Source organism: Aquarana catesbeiana, linkage group LG06, assembly GCF_042186555.1.
Source record: "Aquarana catesbeiana isolate 2022-GZ linkage group LG06, ASM4218655v1, whole genome shotgun sequence".
NCBI classification, from domain to species: domain Eukaryota; kingdom Metazoa; phylum Chordata; class Amphibia; order Anura; family Ranidae; genus Aquarana; species Aquarana catesbeiana.
The window spans coordinates 54,296,363-54,319,811 of record NC_133329.1 but is presented as its reverse complement, the minus strand read 5'-3'; the positions used below and the strand labels follow the sequence as shown (position 1 = coordinate 54,319,811).

At 45.0% G+C, this 23,449-nt stretch overlaps 1 protein-coding gene across 1 annotated transcript; it reads right to left on the bottom strand.

The window, feature by feature from the left end:
• Window positions 1-2,676: 2,676 nt before the first annotated feature.
• Window positions 2,677-4,709, bottom strand: LOC141147958 (E3 SUMO-protein ligase ZBED1-like). The gene is made up of 3 exons (XM_073635116.1): window positions 3,567-4,709; window positions 3,226-3,480; window positions 2,677-3,069 (listed from the first exon to the last, which is right to left on the bottom strand). Exons 1-3 carry the CDS (start codon window positions 4,707-4,709, stop codon window positions 2,677-2,679), a joined length of 1,791 nt encoding a protein of 596 aa, XP_073491217.1.
• Between the last annotated feature and the right edge of the window lie 18,740 nt (window positions 4,710-23,449).

Below are 23,449 nucleotides of genomic sequence, written 5' to 3'. Positions count from 1 at the left end.
AGAGTCCTGAACAATCTTCAAAAGGTTAAACGAGTAGCCATTATGAAGATAGCGGCACACACGAGCGCAAAAACAATTGAGGCAAAAGGAAATGCATTTGCAGATTTGACTGCAAAACAGGCAGCTCTAGGGGAAGGAAGCCCTGAGACCTTAGCAGCGGTAGAGGTGAGTATCCCAGAACCAACATGGCAGCAGCTGAGTAAATTACAGGAGCAAGCAGGGGAGAGCGAGAAAGATAAGTGGGTCAGGATGGGAGCAGCACCAGACCTTGACAATGTATGGAGGGAAGGAGGCAAAATATGCCTGCCTGCCTCTCTGTACCCAGAAATGGCAGCAGCAGTTCACCTACCCACACATGTCAGTTCCAATTCCATGTATAGGATTGTGAACCAAGGATGGCTCGCCCCTGGATTCAGTAGCACTGAAAGAAACTACTGTGCAGCCTGCCAAATCTGTCTCCTGAATAACCCAGGACAGAGAGTAAAAACCCCACGAAAACACCAGGTCCGGGCCCAATACCCCTTCCAGAGACTACAAATTGATTACATACAAATGCCTAAGAGCGGCCCTTTTGAATTTGTCCTCGTGTGTATCGATTTATTCTCAGGTTGGCCCGAAAGTTATCCAGTAAAATCGGCTACAGCTAAAGCCACAGCTAAGAAACTGATCACTGAGTTAATACCTAGGTTTGGTCTTCCTGAAACCATAGAATCAGATAGGGGGACACACTTTACAGGAGAAATCATGCAGAATGTGATGACCATGTTAGGGGTTCAACAAAGTTTTCACACCCCTTACCACCCACAGAGTTCAGGATCAGTGGAGAGAGTAAATGGGACAATAAAGTTAAAAATACAAAAAGCCATGCAAGAGTTAAACAAGCCTTGGCCAGAATGCCTGCCTTTGGCTTTGTTCTCTATAAGGTACACTCCAACAGGAAAGACAGGATTATCCCCATATGAGATACTTTTTGGGAATGCACCTAGATTGGGTTTATACTTTCCACAGAGTATGCAATTGCAATGTGATAGTTTGACTGCATATGTGATACAATTACAACAACGTCTAACTAAGATCCACAAAAGTGTGTATTCTTCTCTTCCAGACCCTAATTCAATAACAGGTACACATACTCTGCTACCAGGGGATTATGTATATGTGAAGAAACACACCAGAAAGACATTGGAACCCAGGTTTGAAGGTCCTTACCAAGTACTCTTGACCACAGCCACCTCAGTAAAGCTGGAAGGAAAACCTACCTGGATACACGCATCACATTGCAAGAAACAACCCGAGAAAACAACATGATGAAATATCTACTTACAGATTTTTTGTTGAAGATTGTTGTTTTACAAATATATGCATGGACTCCTGGTATTAATGTACTTGAAGTAGAGGAAACAACAACTTTCGAATGGGCTATAGATGATCCTAAAGTAGCAAATTATTATTGACAAAGGTAGACTAGTACATCTTTCCTCACAGATACAACAGGATACTGCACCACATTGGTGGGATATATTTAGTGGAATGTCTTCTACAGCAACCAATACCTTTCACTGGTTGTTAAGTCCAATGGTAATTATTATTCTAATATTAATATCACTTACAATCACGAATATATGTGTATACAGGAAATTAAATAGGAAAATTAGGAGAATAGACAGGGTATACTGATAAGTGTGTATTGACATCACCCTACTCCTATAAAACTCCTCTTCTTGAATTTTAAGATGTTGGTAATACCTAGGGGGATGGGTTCTACCCCTCTGACAACTCGCGGTCAGGGAAAGGACTCTGGGGAAAAACTGACTAGAACTTATTCATGAGGACCCAGGGGGAAGGAGAGAATGATGTCAAAGGGGGAAATTGATAGGGTTGAAATAATGACTTAGAGTTCCACTTTAATTGTTTCTGTTTCTTTCTTACCTGTGTACGTATCAATTGTTCTATTTAAATAGTTTGTGCTCCTTTCTTACCTGTGTACGTATCAATTGTTCTATTTAAGTTGTTTGTGCTCCTTTCTTACCTGTGTACGTATCAATTGTTCTATCAATCTGTATCTAGATGGAATTTGGAACTGCTGAATAATCATTACATGTTCGCTGATGAGAAACTCTTTGTACCTTAACCTCATTTGGTAATGCCGATAAGATTACTGCTTTTGGAACTGCCTATAAAAAAAGTAAAGGGAGCAGTCCTTTTTGGGGGATGCTCAGAACTTTGATACAGACATACCTGACTCTGTGTCTTAATTCCTATATGAAGCAATAATTAGACAAAGCAATATAAACTATAAGCAACTTGTTTAAGAGTTGCCCCTAACAGGATCATTTTCGGATTAACAAAAAAAAAAAAAAAAAGACAAGACAAATAAACATAAGTTTTGTTTTTTTGTTTATTAACACTTTTACATTACTTGAAAATATATAAAATCAAGTTAAAGTGCACAAAGGCATAATCTCTTCTTTGTAACATAATGAAAAACTTAAAGTGCAACATAAAAAAAGGCATATCTCCTTCCTTCAAACATGGACCGATGGGCAATGAGCCAAAAACAACTGAAAGTGCAACATAAGAAGGCACATCATCTTCCTTGAAACATGGATTGTGAAAGCCTAGTATGTCCACACCATCAAAGAAGAATAAAAGAAAGAAAGCAAAGCATTCCTGAGCTTATAATTTCAAATTCTTTTTCAAAAAGACAAGGGTGTCTACATTGTCTGGGGAGAGTGTGGACCTTGTTGCAGTCACTATGTCCCCTGCTGTTGAGAACACTCTCTCGGAAGGAACTGAAGAGCCTGGCACAGCGAGATAGCATCTTGCCATCGTGGCAATATGAGGGTATCTACACTCATTGCTTTTCCACCATGTCAGCGGATCACCATCCACTGTAATGCCGCTTGCTGCCAGGTAGGATGCCACCTCCTCTTTGATGATGTCAGCAGGAGTCTTGTTGTCTTTGCTGGAAGTGGCAAAGGTCTCTCCAAAAAGCTCTGCCATCGCCAACTTCTTTTGTGGAGGAGATGATGAGTCCAAGTTTGCTCCTGTTGGTTCTGCAGCTTGACCCTGCAGAAAAAAAAAAATGTTGATTAATTAAACCTATTATTTATTTTCATGTTTATATATGAAAATAATAACATTTAAAAAAAGCCATTATTACGAAAATAAAAAATGTATTTAGATTTAAATTTATGATTTTTAAATAATATTCTTTTTCTTTACCTCATCACAGTCTTCAGTGCCCAGACTGCTCACAATCTCAGTGGTGAGGTCACTGTATGTCCTCTGGCGTAGGGCAGGGTCCATGTGAGACAGGGACTTGAACCTCGGATCCAGGGCAGTAGATCTGTGAAGGTAGTCCTGTAGAGTAGGGGGTGAAGTGTATCTGTGCTGCAGGTCCTCTCTAATGGCAGTCTTGACATCTCGAGTGATGATGCTGTCTTCCACACTTGGAGCCATGTCATGGATTGTAGAATCCTTGTTTTAAGCGGCAGGATCATTGACACAGATGGTGAACTTTCAGTGCTCAGCAGAGATGTTACAGTTTTGAGGGGTTTAAGCACCTGGAGGACCTCCTCTGCCACTCTCACATCATCATCAGACAGGGTAATGATGTCTTTGACATTTTTCTTCAGGGTCTTGTCGGTCAATGCAGAGAATATAGCTGCCTGCTGCTCCAGATAACGCTCCATCATATCATAAGTAGAGTTCCACCTTGTTGGGACATCATGTATGAGCTTATGAGTAGGCAGCTTTAGCATTTCTTGCTTTGTCTTAAGCACATGAGCAGCTGTTGTGCTTCGGTGGAAGTAGGAAACCACCTTCCTGATCCTCCCAAGGAGGCGGTCCATCCTATTGATTGAGATTCCCTTCTGTGATGCCAAATTCACTACATGTGCAAAGCACCCTATATGTGGGCCCAGTCCTGCCTCATTCACTGCATTTATTTGATTTTTGGCATTATCAGTTGTGACTGGGATATTAGTACTGGGCCTCTTCATCTTCCATTCCTCCACTGCTTGAGTCAGTATCTGCGCAAGATGAGTGCTTGTGTGACTCTCATAGAGGGGACGTGTCTGCAGCACCGGACTTCTCATCTCCCAGTCTGCTGTGATGAAGTGAGCGGTTATCGTCACATAGCTCTGTGCTCCCCTGGATGTCCACCCGTCTGTCGTGAGCGCAACAGAGGATGCTCGGGATAGTTCATCCACAACTTTTTTCTTCTCCTGCTCATAAAGATCTGGCACAATCTTTTCGCTGAAGTGGGTGCGCGACGGGATGTTGTAACGTGGCTCAAGCACTTTCAGCATGTGTTTAAAGCCCTCGTTTTGCACAACCGAATATGGCCTCATGTCTGCACCTATAAACACACCGATGGCTTTTGTGATGGCTTTAGCCCGGTCTGATTGTGCAACAAGTGGCTGCGTAAATGCTGCGATGATAAGCGGTTGTTGAGTAGCTTTCGTTTTCAGTTTCACTCCTGTCAGTGAAACACCGGGGTGATGTCGCTTCAAATGCGTAGCCATGCTTGATGTGTTTCCAGTGTCATATGGCTTTCTTGTGCCACAGTGCCTACACGCCGTCACGGTTTTATCCACTAACCTCTTTCCTTCATCATCATATTTGACAGGGAAGCCAAAATGCTCCCATACAGGGGATTTCAGTAACGTGGGGCGTTCAAGCTCCTCCGTTCCTCCGCTCGCCATGACCACACTGTGTGTGTGGACTGATTCCTATCTCAAAGTAGAGGCAGGATGTGGAAGCGCTTCGGTAGCCTGGAGGACGTTCCAGGGGAGGACGAAACAGTGGGCAGTCGTTTGCCCGACTCGCCAGTCAGGGAAGGCAGGGGAGCTCACCTGGAAAAAAGGAAAGAAACTGCGCTAAGACCTAGAAGCGATCTTGTGCGGCCGAAAATCGCCTAAGACTCAGTGGAAGCAGCAATCCTTCTGCAAAACCCCAATACAAGGAAAAAAATATAGAAAAAATAGGATTGCGCTAAACGTAATATTACAATAGTGAACGACGTAAATGACGTAAACACATGAATTGACAAGAACACCAAAAATATGAAAAATAATTAGAAAAATATATGAATCTAAAAGTCAATTTGGATAAATGTGCAAAATGCAATTAATTGAATTTGCAAAAACCTGTGAAAATTCCACCACCATATAGTCCCCACTGTAATCCAGTTATCCACAATCTCCCCCACTGCAATATCCATGTCATCTCCCCCACTGCTGTAATATCCACGTCATCTCCCCCACTGTAATATCCACGTCATCTCCCCCACTGTAATATATCCACATCATGTCCCCCACTGTAATATCCACGTCATGTCCCCCACTGTAATATCCACGTCATCTCCCCCACTGTAATATATCCACATCATGTCCCCCACTGTAATATCCACGTCATGTCCCCCACTGTAATATCCACGTCATCTCCCCCACTGTAATATATCCACATCATGTCCCCCACTGTAATATCCACGTCATGTCCCCCACTGTAATATCCACGTCATCTCCCCCACTGTAATATATCCACATCATGTCCCCCACTGTAATATAGCCACATGTCCCCCACTGTAATATAGCCACATGTCCCCCACTGTAATATAGCCAGTCTACATGTCCCTCACTGTAATATAGCCACATGTCCCCCACTGTAATATAGCCACATGTCCCCCACTATAATATAGCCAGTCCACATGTCCCTCACTGTAATATAGCCACATGTCCCCCACTGTAATATAGCCAGTCCACATGTCCCTCACTGTAATATAGCCACATGTCCCCCACTGTAATATAGCCACATGTCCCCCACTATAATATAGCCAGTCCACATGTCCCCCGCTGTAATATAGCCACATGTCCCCCACTGTAATATAGCCACATGTCCCCCACTATAATATAGCCAGTCCACATGTCCCCCGCTGTAATATAGCCACATGTCCCCCACTGTAATATAGCCACATGTCCCCCGCTGTAATATAGCCACATGTCCCCCGCTGTAATATAGCCACATGTCCCCCACTGTAATATAGCCACATGTCCCCCACTGTAATATAGCCACATGTCCCCCACCGTAATATAGCCACATGTCCCCCACTGTAATATAGCCACATGTCCCCCACTGTAATATAGCCACATGTCCCCCACTGTAATATAGCCACATGTCCCCCACCGTAATATAGCCACATGTCCCCCACCGTAATATAGCCACATGTCCCCCACTGTAATATAACCACATGTCTCCCACCGTAATATAGCCACATGTCCCCCACCGTAATATAGCCACATGTCCCGCACCGTAATATAGCCACATGTCCCGCACCGTAATATAGCCACATGTCCCGCACTGTAACATAGCCACATGTCCCCCACTGTAATATAGCCAGTCCACATGTCCCCCACTGTAATACAGCCAGTCCACATGTCCCCCACTGTAATATAGCCAGTCCATGTCCCCCACTGTAATATAGCCAGTCCATGTCCCCCACTGTAATATAGCCAATCCATGTCCCCCACTGTAATATAGCCAGTCCATGTCCCCCACTGTAATATAGCCAGTCCATGTCCCCCTCGGTGACGATCCGTTGCACCCCTAGTAAGCACATATGTACACTACACATATCAAAAAATCATAATTGAGTACTGGACAAGACTATTCAGACAATAGAAGTTCAGAAGGGACAGCTGATAATCGCAAGGATCTGGTATGTTGAAGATGAACATAAGAGACAAGACCCAATGTGTTTCGAAAATGCTATTTATTCATCAGGGGTGTATGCGATTTTGTCGCAGAACCTAAAAGCGTCGTGTGAGCTGTGTAGTTCTAGAATAGATTTCTTATCCAGGGTTTAACATTTAAAAGCAGTTGTGTGTTGCAGCTGTCAGCCTGTGGGGCCCCCGGCCCGGCGGGGTAAGCCGGAGCACCAGCGCAGATGGATAAATCCAACGGCAGTAGGAGGGGGAGCAAAAGCAGAATCCCACACAAAGGACAACCCAAGCTGGCCCTCCGAGATGCACCCCTTGCCTAGAGGCGGTCACAGTGAAGGGGGAAAAACAGATGCCAAAAGCCAAAGAGACAGTGATCTGTTTGTTTGCAGCTCTACACATCCATGAGTCAGCAGACCAGCAATGACGCCCAAGGGGATGAGCTGATGGATGTGGGAGCTCAGTAAAAAACGATCCTGTGCAGTGTTCACCCTCACAGCAGACAAGTGCTATGTAACTATTTTGTATGATCACATGTCTCTGTGAATACGTTTCGTATGTATAGACTGTGTCATATAGATTGATCTTGTATCTTAAAAATATCCTTGTTAAAAATTACTCAATAACAGGAAACCTGTCTTTAAAAAGCACAACAGTACACACGATCAGACTTTCCGACAAATGAAAATATATAAAGTGATCTCGCACGGTAACATGAAATCACTAAAAAACACTAAGTGAAATCCACAAAGGGATTAATAAAGTGCAAAAATATTATAATTGCAAAATGTTATATCTCCACAAAAAAAGTGCAAAAAATATGTATAAGTGTCCAAATAATGTGCATAGTCCTATGCAAAATGATGATATATGAAATATATATATATAGGAGGTCACAAAAAGCAGACAATGAGTACCGTCCTACAAGGAGAATGATGGTGCTGAGGGGGAATCAAAATGGTGGACACAATGGATGAAAAATAAGCAAATAAATAACAACATATTGTCTATAAATAACTCCACGAATTGCCTCCTGGAACAATAGTCTCACAGAACTCTCACCTCCTATACATGAAGAAAATTGCATCAATGAGTAAGACTCTCCACAGCATCCTATTGGAACCCTTTCCTGCTCACATACACTGATGATGGGGCCATAGGCTGCTTCTCCAGCTTTATAAAACCTCCACTGAGCCGTCCATTTACAGTCCTTCGGAATGAAGCCCTCCACCTCCACACTGTGACTGGGTTTGACGATGTAGTTATTTAGGACAAGTGTATATTCTGCTTCCTTATCACACAAACTTGTTTTGTCTAAAAAGTTTTGTTGGTGGAAAATTTGAGAACCTGCTCTCAAACATTTGTTGGCGGAAAGTCCGACAGCAAATGTCCGATGGGGCGTACACGCCGTCGGACTTTCCGACAACAAGCTCACATCCAACATTTCCCGTCGGAAAGTCCGACCGTGTGTACGCGGCATTACTCTATGCAAAACAAAAAAAAATTTCCTTTAGTTTTACTTTATAGGTTACCTAAACCCGAAGAACAAAAGTGTAACATATTTGAGCTTACCGGTCCTTACATATGTTGTACATTAGTATTCTTTTTCAAGCTTTGAATATTTTTTGCAAGTACAAAAAAAAAAAAAAACTCTTGATCCAGCCTGAATTACCATTGTCCCTGTAACCTCCCCCCCAAACAATGCTATTGACCTTCCCAGCTATCTTCTGTGATTTACAACACACTTCTTCTCATGTAATGAAGATGGAGAGGGGGAGTGGAGGGGAGGTTGCTAGACTACTCAAGAGAGCAGCCTAGGGTGACAACACTACTCTTAGATAGATATAGTACAGTGACTGAGTGTGGTCACCCAGGACAGGAAGTGTGTTTCTGGCAGGATCATCAGGTGGAAATAAAGGAAGATAGATAGAAATTCAGCCACCACATCTCAGGACTGGTACGTTGCAATATGTTACATTTCTTCTGGGTTTAGATACCTTTTAAAGATGAACTCCAATTTGTTACATTTTTTAATGACTTTTTTTTAATAAAAAGTGATATTTGCTTAGCCCAGGCTTTGTAGTGATGTGTAGCACCTCATTGCTCTGTCTATCAGTGTCCTCTGCTGTGCACACATTACCTCTAATATTACCTGTAATATAATCTAAATATCACATAGAATCTGATCTATGCAAGGTTTTATAAACATTATTACATCTAAAATCGCTCTTTCAGTTGTTTTTAATATACTTCTTTAAAAAAAATTGTTGAAATGCTTTTCATACACAAACATTCTCATATTTGTCATTATTCCATGGCTGCAACTTGGCATGGCTAATAAGATCAATACATTTCCTCTCTACATTTCTTCTGTTCCTAATTCCACCTTGATTTGGGGGGGTGTGGAGGCTGGTGATGGGGGGAAGATGGGACACAATCAGGGCCCGTGCAAGGATTTTTGACACCTTAGACAAAACCTCATTTTGGCTCCACCCCTGACTCCACCCCCTTTGCCATGCCCATGTATATCCTACCTTTTTAATGAAGCACCCATCAAATGCAGCCCCACCAGCGCCCATCAAATGCAGCCTCACCAGCGCCCATCAAATGCAGCCTCACCAGCGCCCATCAAATGCAGCCTCACCAGCGCCCATCAAATGCAGCCTCACCAGCGCCCATCAAATGCAGCCTCACCAGCGCCCATCAATGCAGCCTCACCAGCGCCCATCAAATGCAGCCTCACCAGCGCCCATCAATGCAGCCTACCAGTGCCCATCAATGAATGCTTGCTTGCTTCCATGCATTTGGGAGTCAGGACACAGACACAGTCCTCTGCCGTCGCTGTGCCTCTGACACTATGTGGGAACGGATCGGCGGCTGCCTGCTGATGCTTGCTGCAGAGAGAAGAGAGTAGGAACACCAGTGGCCGGGCGCCCTAGGCGGCTGCTTAGTTTGCCTAGTGGTAGCACGGTCTCTGAACACAATTGTCAACTGTGCTATAGTCACTGAAGGAAGATGTCATATTATTCACACCACAGATATCCCATTACATGTACATCTTGTCGTAATGACTCCTGAACAACAATCTGAAATTGTCATTAACAAAGTTTAAATCTTTTCTGTGGATGACATGATTTTATCACAGCACTAAAATTAAAATAGGGTAAAATGACTTCTCTCAGACTCTTTCATTAATGTATTCACCTGTGTTAAAGAAAGGAAGTGAAACACTTTGTTGGCAAATGTTTTTTGAGCTATCGTGATCAGAATAAAATTTCTACATAAGGCAAATGTTGACATATGACCGACCTCATGGTCAGGGCTTCTAAAACAGTTATTAAAAAGCTATCTTCTAGCCCAGGGGTCTCCAAACTTTTTAAACCAAGGGCCAGTTTATTGTCCTTCAGACTTTAAGAGGGCCGGATTGTGGCCAGCTGGGGGCAGAAAATGTCCTGGGCCCAGCATCAGTGAGAATAAATATGGCCTCAAGGTTGGTGGTCACTCAGTAGGCGGAGTAGTAGTTCCCCCTATTAGTAAGAGGAATAGTATCCCATCATTGATATCAGTGGAAGAAACAGTGCCCCATTGTTGATGTCAGTGACTGGGAGGAATATTGCCCCAAGGACTAGATAAAGGTTAGCAAAGGGCCACGTCTTTGGTTTGGAGACCCCTGTTTTAGCCCGTTCTCGTTCTGAGCATTTTGGGGGAAATCACACCTCCCAGACTCTTTCATTAATGTAGTCATCTGACTGTAAGGAAAGGTAAGGTAAATGTTGACATAAGTTTAAGCTCAAGGTCAGCCCTTCCAAAACAAATACTAAAAAAAGTGCACTTTTAACGTACCTCTCCTTGGAGTTTCCACCTCCTCATGCTTTTTAAAATCTCCCAGCCACACATCCATTAGAGATTGATGGAGATGGTGTCAACAGGCTGATGGGCTGAGGACAAGTTTTCCATTGAACACTATGGAGGCCACGGTGTGGAATTCGCAGGTGGGGGAGGTCATAGGCTTTACGAAGAAGAAAAATGAAGCAAAGCTGTTCAGCGCCTGGTCACATAGCCCAGATCTCCAGATGAATGTGTTTTAGGTAACTAGATGAATGTGTTTTTCAAGTAACCAGAATTTGATTAATATTTAGCACAAGAAGGATAGGTGAATTAAACATCATTTAAATCATTTAAAGCAGTGGTCCCCAACCTCCCCGGCACCTGGGACTGGCCTTGCAGAAGGCCTTGGGGTGAAGTCTGTCATGTCGGGGGGGGGGGTCCAGCCTATTACTTCGAGTCAGTTCAGTATGAAGGACCCCCTGTCCCTCTCCTATCTCCCCTTCTTCTCCCCCTTCTCCTCATCTCTCTTCTTCCCACGTTTTGCCGATGTGACCACAGAGAGGGAAGGGTGTATTGGATTTACTGCTCGCCACCCACCCCCCTGCTGCGTAGGCCAGTCCCCAGCAGGGTGGTCCATGGCCTGGGGGTTGGGGACCTCTGATTTTAAGCTCATCTACTGCCCAAGCTTCACTCTGTCATATTATTTTATTGCTATTTCTCTCGCAGTTTGGGAAATTTCCCCCCACTTCCTGTCTCTTTGACACCCTGTTTGTGATTGGGTGTCCCTAGGAGAGGAAGTAAGGACTGTATACTTCAATAGTGCTGGGCTGAATGTTCAATTCAACCAAAAGAAAAAGAAAAAAAAAAAGTTTTAGTAGGAAATTCTCGTACATGCCATCATAAATACACCCAGAATAACCAAAGAGAAGGAATATGGAGCAATTGGATTGAAACGCGTGCAGCCAACAGCCAACATTACAGTCTACAGTCTAGCAGCAAGTATAGAAAAACACAGATGGCATGTAGGCCTAGCGCATTATCCTTTATATATGTTTTTATTGAGAAGTAGAAAACGGAGCTGAGCCCAGGTTCACACTGGGATGCGAGAATGGAGCCGTGCGAGTTCAGCTGAACGTGCACGATTTCACTGCCGCTGGCGGTCCCGATTTCGGACGTGATTTCAGAGACATCTGTGCACGTAACGTCCCCCTGATGAAGACACGTGATTCCCGGTGTCGAAGACGCGTAGGGGAGGGGCCAGGACGGAGCGATCAGCACAGAGCTGGGTTGTGGATTTCTCATACCCCGCAACACGCCGATTAGCGTTAATTGGACCTGTATTGTATGGTGCACAATAGCACCTGAAAAATGTGAGTACCCCAGTGTGGGGATGGGGTGTATTTTTAATAAAGTATCTGGCGGTATCACACTATATAGTCCTTCTCTTTTTTTGGTATGATGCTTATGGAGCCATAGAGAGCCTGCTTGGAGATCATCTGTTATCAATCATTAAGCCCAGGGGTGGGTCCATAGCGTGTATTGACGCAGCTGAACAATGTGTCGCATGCTCTAAAGTGAGCGCAACCACTTTGGGGGTCACCGAGGCACATCACGGCATGATTTGGGCACTCTGATTCAGCAACTGGATTTTTTCTTTGAAGCACTTTATGTACCAAAGTTTTCTTTTGGAACTTTTCACTGCACACTGTTGTGTTGGAAGATTTTTCACAAATAAGGACAATTGTTGTCTCAAATATCACCTGTCACACATATGGTTATTTTTTTATTTTTTTTTTATTCAATATCACCTGTCACTTGTATGGTTACAGTGGAGTTTTGCACGTGACATGTATATAATATATTATTTGTAGTGCACGTTTTTAATTTATTCCATTGAGTATTATTGATTAATAAGTGTTTGCTGTATTTATTTATTTATATATGCAGAGTTGATTTCAGATCCGTATTATTTGCACATTGCACTTTGGGATTTATTGTATATGGCACCTTGTTGCACTTTCTGATATATTTATTTATTTTTGTATGCAGAGTTGATTTCAGATCCGTATCATTTGCACATTGCACTTTAGATTTAGTGTATATGATACCACTAGGGTGAACGGACACATAGATATACTCCTAAGCGCAGCGCAATTTTTTGTTTATGTTTCATTGCACGGTTATGAATACGTGATCTGCGTTTGCAGCTGGGCATTCACTTCAGTTGGTTCTCCATTAAGGTATTGGATTATTGTGGCTCGCAAGATTTTTTCTTTTATTACAGTCTACAGTCTAGCAGCAAGTATAGAAAAACACAGATGGCATGTAGGCCTAGCGCATTATCCTTTATATATGTTTTTATTGAGAAGTAGAAAACGGAGCTGAGCCCAGGTTCACACTGGGATGCGAGAATGGAGCCGTGCGAGTTCAGCTGAACGTGCACGATTTCACTCCCGCTGGCGGTCCCGATTTCGGACATGATTTCAGAGACATCTGTGCACATAAATCTGTAAATCGCGGGCTGAAATTGCAAAAAGTAGTACAGAAATTACTTTTTGAAATTGGTCCAGCTCCGCAGATGCGGCGTCGCACCGATTAGGACAATGTCATTGCCGGCAATTGCCGACATGTCAAATCGCATGTCAAAGCTAAGCAGGGCTGAATCTACTCACAAACCAATGCTTGCATCATGGCTTTAACACAACATCAATTGCTTGAATCCATATGCGTGAATTCACAATGCTTGTGGACACATCGGCTAACACGTTTTGAGGTTTCCCTCTTCATCAGAGCCTCAACTGGATGGCTGTTAGTTAAAGGTTCGAAGCTCTTTTGGTCCTGCTTCGTGTCTCTCAGGTCAGTGACTCAGTGCTTTTCGTGCTCAGAGCCTCATTCCATGCCTGAACTCTAGCAGCCACCCCCTTATACACCTCAGACCCCCAACCAATAGTGCCTACAAAAAAATATTACCAGCAGGTTTTAGGTAATTAAAGGATACTTATCATAGGAGAAACATGGAGCCTGCCATTGCTGAGTTCTTCTGAAAAAGGATGACCGCCATGCCAAACCTCTAGCCCAGCCTTTCTCAACCTTTTCAACACAGAGGGACCCTTGAAATAGTTCTCTGGTCTCAGGGAACACCTGCTAAAAATTTGAAATCTACAACTCATGATTCATTAGTGTGGTGGTCAGTGGGAAGAATGGTCCTTACACTTGTGGTTATTGGGAAGAATTACCTCCTTACAGATAGCTAAAAAGATCAATGGTGTCAGTGGAAACCTATCTGAGAGGCAGAAATTGCCCCATGCTGAAGGAACCCCCAGCAACCTCTGGAGGAACCCTGGTTGAGAATCACTGCTCTAGCCTATACTATGTGACCAAAAGTTTGTTGACACTGCTCCAAATTATCCAGCTCAGATAATTCCAGAAAAGGATACTGGTAATGTTGCAGCATGTAAAGACATTTTAGACAATTCTCAACAGTTTAGTGAAGGTCCTTTTTACACATGGTGGGTGTAATGCAAGATAGATTCATGGGCGCCAGACACTTCTTGAATGCAAAGAGATTTATTTTTCTCTTGAACAGAACTGTGGAAGAGAGGGTTAGGGCCAGGACACACTTTAGTAGTTGCAATGCCATACAGGGAAAGGCATCCAGTGGGACACCACATCTGCTTGTGTAGGAATGCTGTCTCCTATGGCAACAGTCTTATAACAGTTCCTAACACAAGCTGTTACAAAAAAAACAGTAAACTCCTTTACTTCCACTACAATCACTTCTTGTAGATTTTCAACCCACTGATCTCCCAGTCTCTCTCACTAGACTTGCTGATTCACTGCCACTGAATCCCTCAAGCTCTTCTGATCAGGTTACTCAGTATCTTCCTCAAGTGTCATCCCCCCCCCCCCCCCCTGCTTCCCTACTGGGTCCCTAGCTTGGCATTTCAGATACTTCTCAAGCGTCTCCCCTCTGGCCTGCTCAGTCCCTGGCTTGACACACAAGGCTGCTCTACAAACTTCACCTCCACTGGTTGGGTCCCTGGCTTGACACCTGCTGAAGTTTCCAGATTCTTCACCATCCTCAGTTGGTGTGAATACTGCCCCGGTACTTGCTTCAGCTACTCACTGTGATTCCTGGTAATAAGATGGTTGATCCCTTAGTGGTGACAGCTTCCCCTCTACCTCCGACAACGACAGGTTCTCTGGCCGGCAGAACCGTCACTTCTGGTTGGATTGCCAGCTACAATCCCAACCCTGCGCTGCCCTCACTCAGCCTGGCAGCCTCACGTCCCCGGCATAGGCCCAATCTCCAGCCTAGAAACCCGGGGCAGACGACACACGTCCATCCAGACGGCAGTCCGGGTGGCACAGAACATGGATCACCGTCACATCTGGCTGGACTGCAAGCTGCAATCCCAACCCTGTGCTGCTCTCTCGCTTCTGGATAAGCCCTCAGACAGCCTAGCAGCCAGATGTTCCCAGGTTAGGCCCAAACTCCGGCCTAGCAGCCCAGGGCAGCACAACACACATCCACCCAGACAGCCATCCAGGTGGCACAGAACATAGATCACCTGACTCCACCCAAATATATAGGTTCTCCCAGCAGGCCAAGGGATTTAAGAAAACCCCTGCCCATTGGCTGAGATACCCCATATACTCCTAATCTGCCCTTGCATCGCCCTTGTCTTATATAATGTCACCAAGTACCTGGCCACCTAGCGACAAAAGAGAAAAGTGCAGCAATTCCAGATTTGGGGTGAAATCAATCGATCCCTAACAATTAGCCAAGGCAACTGCATGATGGTAAAAAAAACCTCTATGTAGAAGCCCCCTTCCCCCCCATAATACTTACTTGGGCCCAATCTTCCTCCAGCAATGTGCACAAGAGCAATTAGAAGAGGGTATGTCTGGACAGCCGCACTCCAATAAAAACACCTTTATTGTGCAAAAGCTATGACTATGCACTGTTAAGAGTGTGAAATGCTTCAGTTTTTTTTATCCTGTACCCTGCTGTGGTTTGTACTTTTGCTATTTTGCACAATAAAGGCGTTTTTATTGGAGTGCGGCTGTCCAGACCTTCCCTCTTCTAATTGCTATATGCTTAGCCTGCACCTGATGCTTCCACCTTGAGGAGAGTGTCATTTCCACACATCCACCTGGAGCGTGATCCCTTCCCCAAATGTGCACGAGAGCCTCGGCTCTCCAGGGACTCTCCTTCCTCATTGGACAACAGCGGGAGCTATTGCCACCTTCTGCTGTCAATCACAGCCAGTGAGCCAATGAGGAAAGTGGGGGCGGGGCCAAGATATGGCTCTGTGTGTGAAAGTATAACATGTTTTTTTTTTTTTTTTTAACCTTTAATGTCAGTTTAAGTGCCGGCTATACTGACTAGAGGTGTCAAGAACACGGTTTTCCACAAACTTGTAAGGGGTGAGTTGTGGCAGCTTGGATATAAGTGTCTGCATGTTTTATTTCCATTTCTACCCTTGTCTGGATCGGGGAACTTTGGGATTCTTACGATAATTGACCAGGGTGCTGGTCCATTTTCCTAGGATGCGCGATGAACGGTGATACCCTCCACATTGTTCAGTCTACCTGGTCCCTGTACCCCTTGGTACCCCTGATCCAGGACAGGGAGGATTTAGGGAAAAAAAAAACTGTAACTAATGTTGGTGACAGACTGTATTTAGTATGTAATTTTCTTCTCAGAGTTCCACTGGAAATTGATCCATGCATGCACGGCCGGTGTTGAAAACTCCAACCCCTCAAAATCTCCAACAGCAGTAATTGCAGATTTCGACGACTTGGCTGTTTTCACAGAACACTCGCAGTGTATACACTATGGTACACTACATAATGAGTGGACATTACTAGTCCGCCCGCTAGCAGCCAACAACATGGCCGCCTCAAAGGCGGTGACACATTTTTTCCTCCTTAGCCGGTGTTCTGTCAAAACAGCCAACTCGTCGTGTACCATAGTGTAAACACTGCCAGTGTTCTGTCAAAACAGCCAAGACGTTGAAATCTGCAATTACTGTTGCTGGAGAGAAACCGTAACTGACATGGTTGGAGAATTTGATGGGTTGGAGTTTGACAGAACCCCCTGGGACAAGGGGTGGCCAGGAGGGGCGGCTGCCCTGGGCACTGTGGTAGTGGAGGGGCACCACTAGGAGATTGGGGGAGGGGGATTTGTGTTGAAAGGGGGAATTTGTGGGACAGCAGAGGTTATATGTTGTTTTAGTTGCGGAATTGTTTTTTCTTTAGGGCGGGGGGTGGGGGGAGTTAAAATTGGTGATTTAAGGGAATTTGTGTTGGGAGGGTGGAAGAAGATTCATGCTAGGAGGGGGGATTTGGGGGGAATTTGTGCTGGGGGGGGGGGTTAAAGTGGGGGGATTCATCCAATGCATGAATCTATCCATTGGTCATAGAGGGGGTGGCTGGAGAGAGGGAAAGGTGCCTGTGTGCCCTTATGGATGCACCGCCTCGAGTGGCACCAGTCCAGCGCTGTCTTCCACTCAAACTTGATACCCATAGACTTGTATGGGAGAGAAGCAGTTCTGAATTTGAACCAAAGCCTGTTGTTGCTGAGAACTGACTTTCCCTGACTTGATGGCCAAGGCCCCATGTGTGTACATGCTAAATCAGGTTAGGGAGTCTTAAAAAAAAAATAGACCTTCAGATGAGACAGTGAGCCCAAATCTTTGTAAAAGAATATTAGGTGCTTTATTCATAGACTGCAATGGAGGAGACACAACACACACCGACTTCCAGCTCTACCGGGCGGAATGAAGAAGGAAGTGTCTCTGACCTACAAACTAGGGTCGCCATCTTTTCTTCAAGTCAAACCCGAATACTTTAGCGGCGCACAGCGATTTTTTTTAATACATATAATTTGCTAATAAATAACATTTCTAATCATATGAAGTTAATCACAAGAGACCCTCTTTACATCAGAGTCCACAGAGTTCCCCTTTTACATCTGAACTCGCAGAGTTCCCTTTCACTGTAAGGGAGAACTCTGCAGACTCTGATGTAAGGGAGAACTCTGCAGACTCTGATGTAAGGGAGAACTCTGCAGACTCTGATGTAAGGGAGAACTCTGCAGACTCTGATGTAAGGGAGAACTCTGCAGACTCTGATGTAAGGGAGAACTCTGCAGACTCTGATGTAAGGGAGAACGCTGCAGACTCTGATGTAAGGGAGAACGCTGCAGACTCTGATGTGAGGGAGAACTCTGCAGACTCTGATGTAAGGGAGAACGCTGCAGACTCTGATGTAAGGGAGAACTCTGCAGACTCTGATGTAAGGGAGAACATAACATAACATAAGGGATGCTCTGGGAACCCTGATCTAAGGGGGAACACTGAGAACTCTGTTGTACGGAAATAACTCTGATGTATGGAGGGGACTCTGATCTAAAGGGGAACACTGAGAACTCTGATGTACGAAAAGAACTCTGATGTAAGGGGGGACACTGTGGCCTCTGGTGTAAAGGGGTGCTCTGATGTAAGGGGTACTCTGAGAACCCTGATTTACCTTAGTGTACTCACTCAGAGGCAGGAGAGAGAAGGGGGGAGACTTCAGTCACAGACAGGGATGGATGGTGAGCTCACTCACCCCTCGGCAGTCAGCACCTCTCATCCAGATGTATCTGAGGCTGCTGGACTTCAAATTTCCGGACCCCCACTTTCCTTTTCTGAGGCACAGCCCCGGGGCTTGGAGTGTGGGCAGACACAGAGGGGTAGGGGCGGGAGGTAGAGGTGCGTATCGAGCCCTCTCTCCTCTCCCGTCTGTGTGTGTGGGGGGAGGGGGGATTGTTAGTGTTGGCTTTGGGCAGCATAAAAGAGAGTGTAACAGACACTCTCAGCTTAGACAACTGCAGCCAGCAACCCTGCTGGGAAGCCATAATCCGGTCTGAATAATGTGTCCGGGTTTCAGGCAGTCTGAAACCCGGACGCATGATTCCAAACCCGAACTGTCTGGGTGAATCCCGGACAGGTGGCAACCCTATTAAAAACATATATTTAACAATATATACTTTATGAATATGCATAAGGTCTAGGCATGTTATAGGTGTGACCGCATAGTTTAGTCCAATCAATGTCCATATCTTCTTAGGAGCAAGGGAACAGTTAAATGAGTGTATACATCATGTGACTGATAGAAAAAGAGATTACAACAGTATTTGGTTGGTTCAGACTGGTTTGGATAAGGAAGTCATTTTGAGAAGCGTCACATACGCAACAGTTTCGATTTCTCAGGAATTGAAACAAAACAAAACAAAAAAATGCCTAGGGAAGGTAAAAAAGTGCATTACCAATTCTTAAAGTGATAGCATATATATATATATTGTAGGGGATCAGAGGGGTGGACATCTGGCTCAGAGACAGTCCAGTAAAATAAAAGTGGCTTTATTCAGCAAAATGGCAAAATAAACATAAGATAAGACAGACTCGTCTTGTCACACGGTTGTGCACACAGGTACAGCTCACAGTTCAGCAGCACACAGGGTTACAGGTAATAGTTCAGAGCTCCACTCAGAGCTACCGTCTTTATGTGGTTAAGCTCACCCAGCAGGTACACCATCCAGCAATGGACCTTTTCACACAGCATGGTTCTGTGTGTCTCTCTCTCTTCTACTCAACAGCTCTTCTCTGACATTTTCAGCCCAGCTGACAATAAGCAGGTCTGAAGGGGAAATACCTGCCCTCTTTGATTAACCCCTTCTTAACCCTGCCCCAGGCTGACCCTCTATATATCCCCCCCCCCCCCTTCTGTTCCACGCCAGGGTTCTGGACCACCACTAATCCAGTGGCAATAGACCCGGGAAAGGGCATCCGCATTCTGATGTACCTTTCCTGGTCTATGTACTACTACAAACTTGAAGTCCTGTAGAGCAAGGAACCACCGGGTGATTCTGGAGTTTTTGTTTTTATTTTGGGCCATCCACGTAAAGGGGCGCATGATCTGAAACTAACTTGAAGGGTCGACCCAACGAGTAGTAGCGGAGTGTTTCCAAGGCCCATTTTATTGCGAGACACTCCCTTTCCACAATGGAATAATTCCTCTCAGCTGGTGTGAGCTTCTGGCTCAAGTACACAACGAGGTGCTCACCACCCCCCCAACCATCTGGGACAGTACTGCACCCAGACCCAACTTTGAGGCATCTGTTTGTACCAGGAACTCTTTTTGGAAGTCGGGAGCTACCAAAACTGGTTCCTGGTACAAAGCTTGCTTCAACAGGCAGAACGTTGCTTCTGCTTCTGCACTCCATTGAACAACAGTTGCGTTCTTTCCCTTGGCGAGATCAGTCAGAGGCGCTGCTAGACTGGCAAAGTTGGGGACAAACCTCCTATAATAGCCCACAATGTCAAGGAAAGAACACACCTGTTTCTTTGTGAGTGGACGGGGCCATTTCTGAATAGCCTCCACCTTGTTTAGTTGGGGTTTAATCACACCCCTGCCTACAACATACCCCAGGTAGAGGGCCTCCTCCAACCCAACCTTGCTTTTTTCTGGGTTCACTGTGAACCCTGCCCTTCGGAGTGCATCCCAGACCAGCTGGACCTTCGGTAATGACTCTCCCAGTCCTGACTAAAGAAGACAATGTCATCAAGCTAGGCTCCTGAGAATTCCTTATGAGGTCTCAGGACGAAGTCCATGGCCCTCTGGAAAGTGGCTGGGACCCCATGTAACCCAAATGGCATTCGGGCATACTGCCATAACCCCTCTGGTGTAGCAAATGCAGTTTTCTCTTTAGCCTATGGGGAAAGTGGGATCTGCCAGTATCCCTTGGTCAAGTCAAAAGTGGTGATGTACCGGGCCGGTCCTAATCTCTCGATTAACTCATCCACCCAGGGCATGGAATACCCATCTGGCTTGGAGACTTCATTTAACTTGCGAAAGTCATTGCAGAACCGCCAGGTTCCATTCAGCTTGGGTACAAGTACTATAGGGCTGGACCAGCTACTTGAAGACTCCTCAATGATCCCAAGGTCCAACATACTCTTAAGCTCAGCCAAGACAATATTCCGGCGAGCTTCGGGTATGCGGTAGGGTTTGAGGTTTACTCGAACGCCAGGGTCTATGATGACATTATGTTCAATTACTGAGGTTAGGCCTGGGAGGTTTGAAAAAATGTTTTGATTCCTCTGCAAAAACTGCATCTACAGATTGAACCTCCTGGTTAGAAGGGGGGACTTTGATAAAATTCTTTGCCAGAAGGAAAAAATGTGGTTATATAACCTAAACAGTATGCAACCTCAAGGGTTAAATAATGAATGTAATCTTGCTGTATTTCTTACTTCTTAGCCCCAAGCTGTGAAATGGTAACTCTTGACATATCAGACTTTTGATCCTATGTCTGCTTTTTTTATTCATTTTGTGTTTTTTACTATGTATTCATAACCCCATTATTTATTCCTCTCACTTCATTACCTATCCTTATTATACTTAGGTCCTCTTCATATTTTTTGTAGAATTTTCCCCTCCCCTTTTTATCTATTCTTTGGGCGTCTATACTCCCAGACCGGACCGCTGATTCCATGTTGTTGTCTTGTATGAATGGTAGTCCATTGGTTGCGCAGTTGCCTAGACAACCAGATGCGGACCCGACTACGTAACTTGAAGCTCTGGCTATTTAAGGACGTCTTGTTGGCTTCTGCGCATGCACTGAAGAAACCCTGGTGATGGGTGAAATGCGTCAGCATGACGCCATCACGCTCCCTGTAGCGCACACGCTGGTTCATTCACACGCCAAGGGGACACCTCCGTGAGCTTCACGAGTGCCGACGGAAAGCCCCGACTCTCTGTGACGGCTGTGCTGTCAGGGCTACGAAGTGAATAAAGACTTTCCTGCTCTGCTCGGCAATATACGGCAATACTCAGTAACACATGGAAGGCGGATATCCCTCGTAACCCAGGAAACTATCCTGATGAGCTGAAGGAAGACTCTTTCTGAAGGAGCTGCTTGTCCATCGGTGTGGAGGTGCGGAGGTGGTGTTCGCTGTCAAGAAAGCAGTGAGATCTTACCTTTTACACCTCCCGTCAGGGAGGGCTATACTCACAAGCTAAACCACCTACTATCTAAACACACACCAACCTACCCACATTGAACCTTCTGAGTCAGCAGCAAGCTCCATACAACTTTAGTTCAGCCACAGGATTCTCCTCCAAGCATACCTAGCACTGACTTAGTCTATATGAGCACAGTGAGCTCTGTGTTCATTGAACAAGTACTAAGGGCAAGTGCAATCAATCACTATATCACTGCTGTTGATCTCTGACCGTCCATAACTCAGCGGGGAAGATGATCCAACAGTGACTATCTTTATTCATACTAATCCATAGGGGAATGCATGGAATGCATGGAGGAATGTGTGATGGCCATAAAGCGTGTATAGGCAACGTTGTCTATTTTAATGAATTGTTGGTGGTATTTCTTTGATGAATTTTGTTTGATCAGTGTTTAAGTGATTTGCATAATAAAACTTTATATTTTTGCTTAATTGCCTGTTCCTCCTTGAAGAATAGCTTTTTTGGAATTGATCTGCCAATTCCTACCTTTTTTTCTTTATATGCCTAATCAATTCAGAGGAACTCACCTATAGTATCATACTATTTAATCTGAGGTGTGTGCAATTAGCTAACTATCAGCCGTTGTTGTGATTTTCATCAACTTGCTTCGGGTATGCGGTAGGGTTTGAGGTTTACTTGAACGCCAGGGTCTGTGATGACATTATGTTCAATTACCGAGGTTAGGCCCGGCAGGTTTGAAAAAATGTCTCAATTCCTCTGCAAAAACTCCCAGGACTACTGTTTTTGAGAAGGGGAGAGAGCCTCTGCAATCCTTACCTTCTTAATCTGGGCATCAGGGTCTTCCGGGACCTTCAGACTGACTGTCAAAACCTGTCTATCTTTCCATGGTTTGATCAAGTTGACGTGGTAAATCTGGTAGGGTTTACGTTTGGTGGGCTGATGGACTTTATAGTTGACCTTGCTCACCCTCTCAACTATCTCAAAGGGTCCTTGCCACTTGGCGAGAAACTTACTCTCCACGGTAGGCACTAAGACCAGCACCCGATCCCCAGGTTTAAACTCTCTAAGCTTGGCAGATCGGTTGTACACACGACTGGGCGTTTTGCGCAGCCTGCAAATGTTCCCGTACTATGGGCATAACTTTTGTCATTCGGTCCTGCATTTGAGAGACGTGTTCTACCACACTCCGATACGGGGAAGCTTCTTGTTCCCACGTCTCTTTCATTATGTCCAGTAGTCCACGGGGGTGTCTCCCATAAACCAACTCAAAGGGGGAGAATCCCATGGAGGCCTGGGGTACCTCTCTTATGGCAAACAACAAGGGAGGCAACGAGCAATCCCAATCCCGACCATCCTCCTCAACTGCTTTCTTTAGCATTCCCTTTAAGGTTTTGTTGAACCGCTCCATTAACCCGTCAGTTTGTGGGTGATACACTGAAGTCCGCAAGTGTTTAATCTTAAACAGTTTACAGAGTTCTGTCATCACTGTTGACATGAACTGGGTACCTTGGTCTGTCAAGATCTCAGATGGGAGCCCTGTTCTCATAAACATCTGAAACCACTCCCGTGCGATGACCTTAGATGAGCAATTTCTTACCGCTTCCGGATACCTGGTGGCATAGTCGAGGACAACTAAAATGTATTGGTGTGCCCTAGCTGACTTAGGTAAGGGACCCACCAAGTCCATGGCTATGCAATCAAAGGGAACCTTGATAATTGGAAGCAGACTGCGAAAATGGGGTGTTGGAGCGGTTCTTTGACAGGTAGGGCAGGACTCACAGTAGTCCTTAATTTCCCGATATACACTGGGCCAAAAAACACGCTGTAAAACCCGTTCCTGAGTTTTAGCTGCTCCAAGGTCA

What these genes read in the sequence shown, in the direction of transcription:
- LOC141147958 (XM_073635116.1), bottom strand. Translation starts at nt 4,709, where the DNA reads ATGGCGAGCGGAGGAACGGAGGAGCTTGAACGCCCCACGTTACTGAAA. An exon ending in TGGCAGAGGAGGTCCTCCAG is followed by an intron (nt 3,481 to 3,566) that starts GTGCTTAAACCC and finishes GCTTAAAACAAG; the next exon opens with GATTCTACAATCCATGACAT. An exon ending in GCACTGAAGACTGTGATGAG is followed by an intron (nt 3,070 to 3,225) that starts GTAAAGAAAAAG and finishes TTTTTTCTGCAG; the next exon opens with GGTCAAGCTGCAGAACCAAC.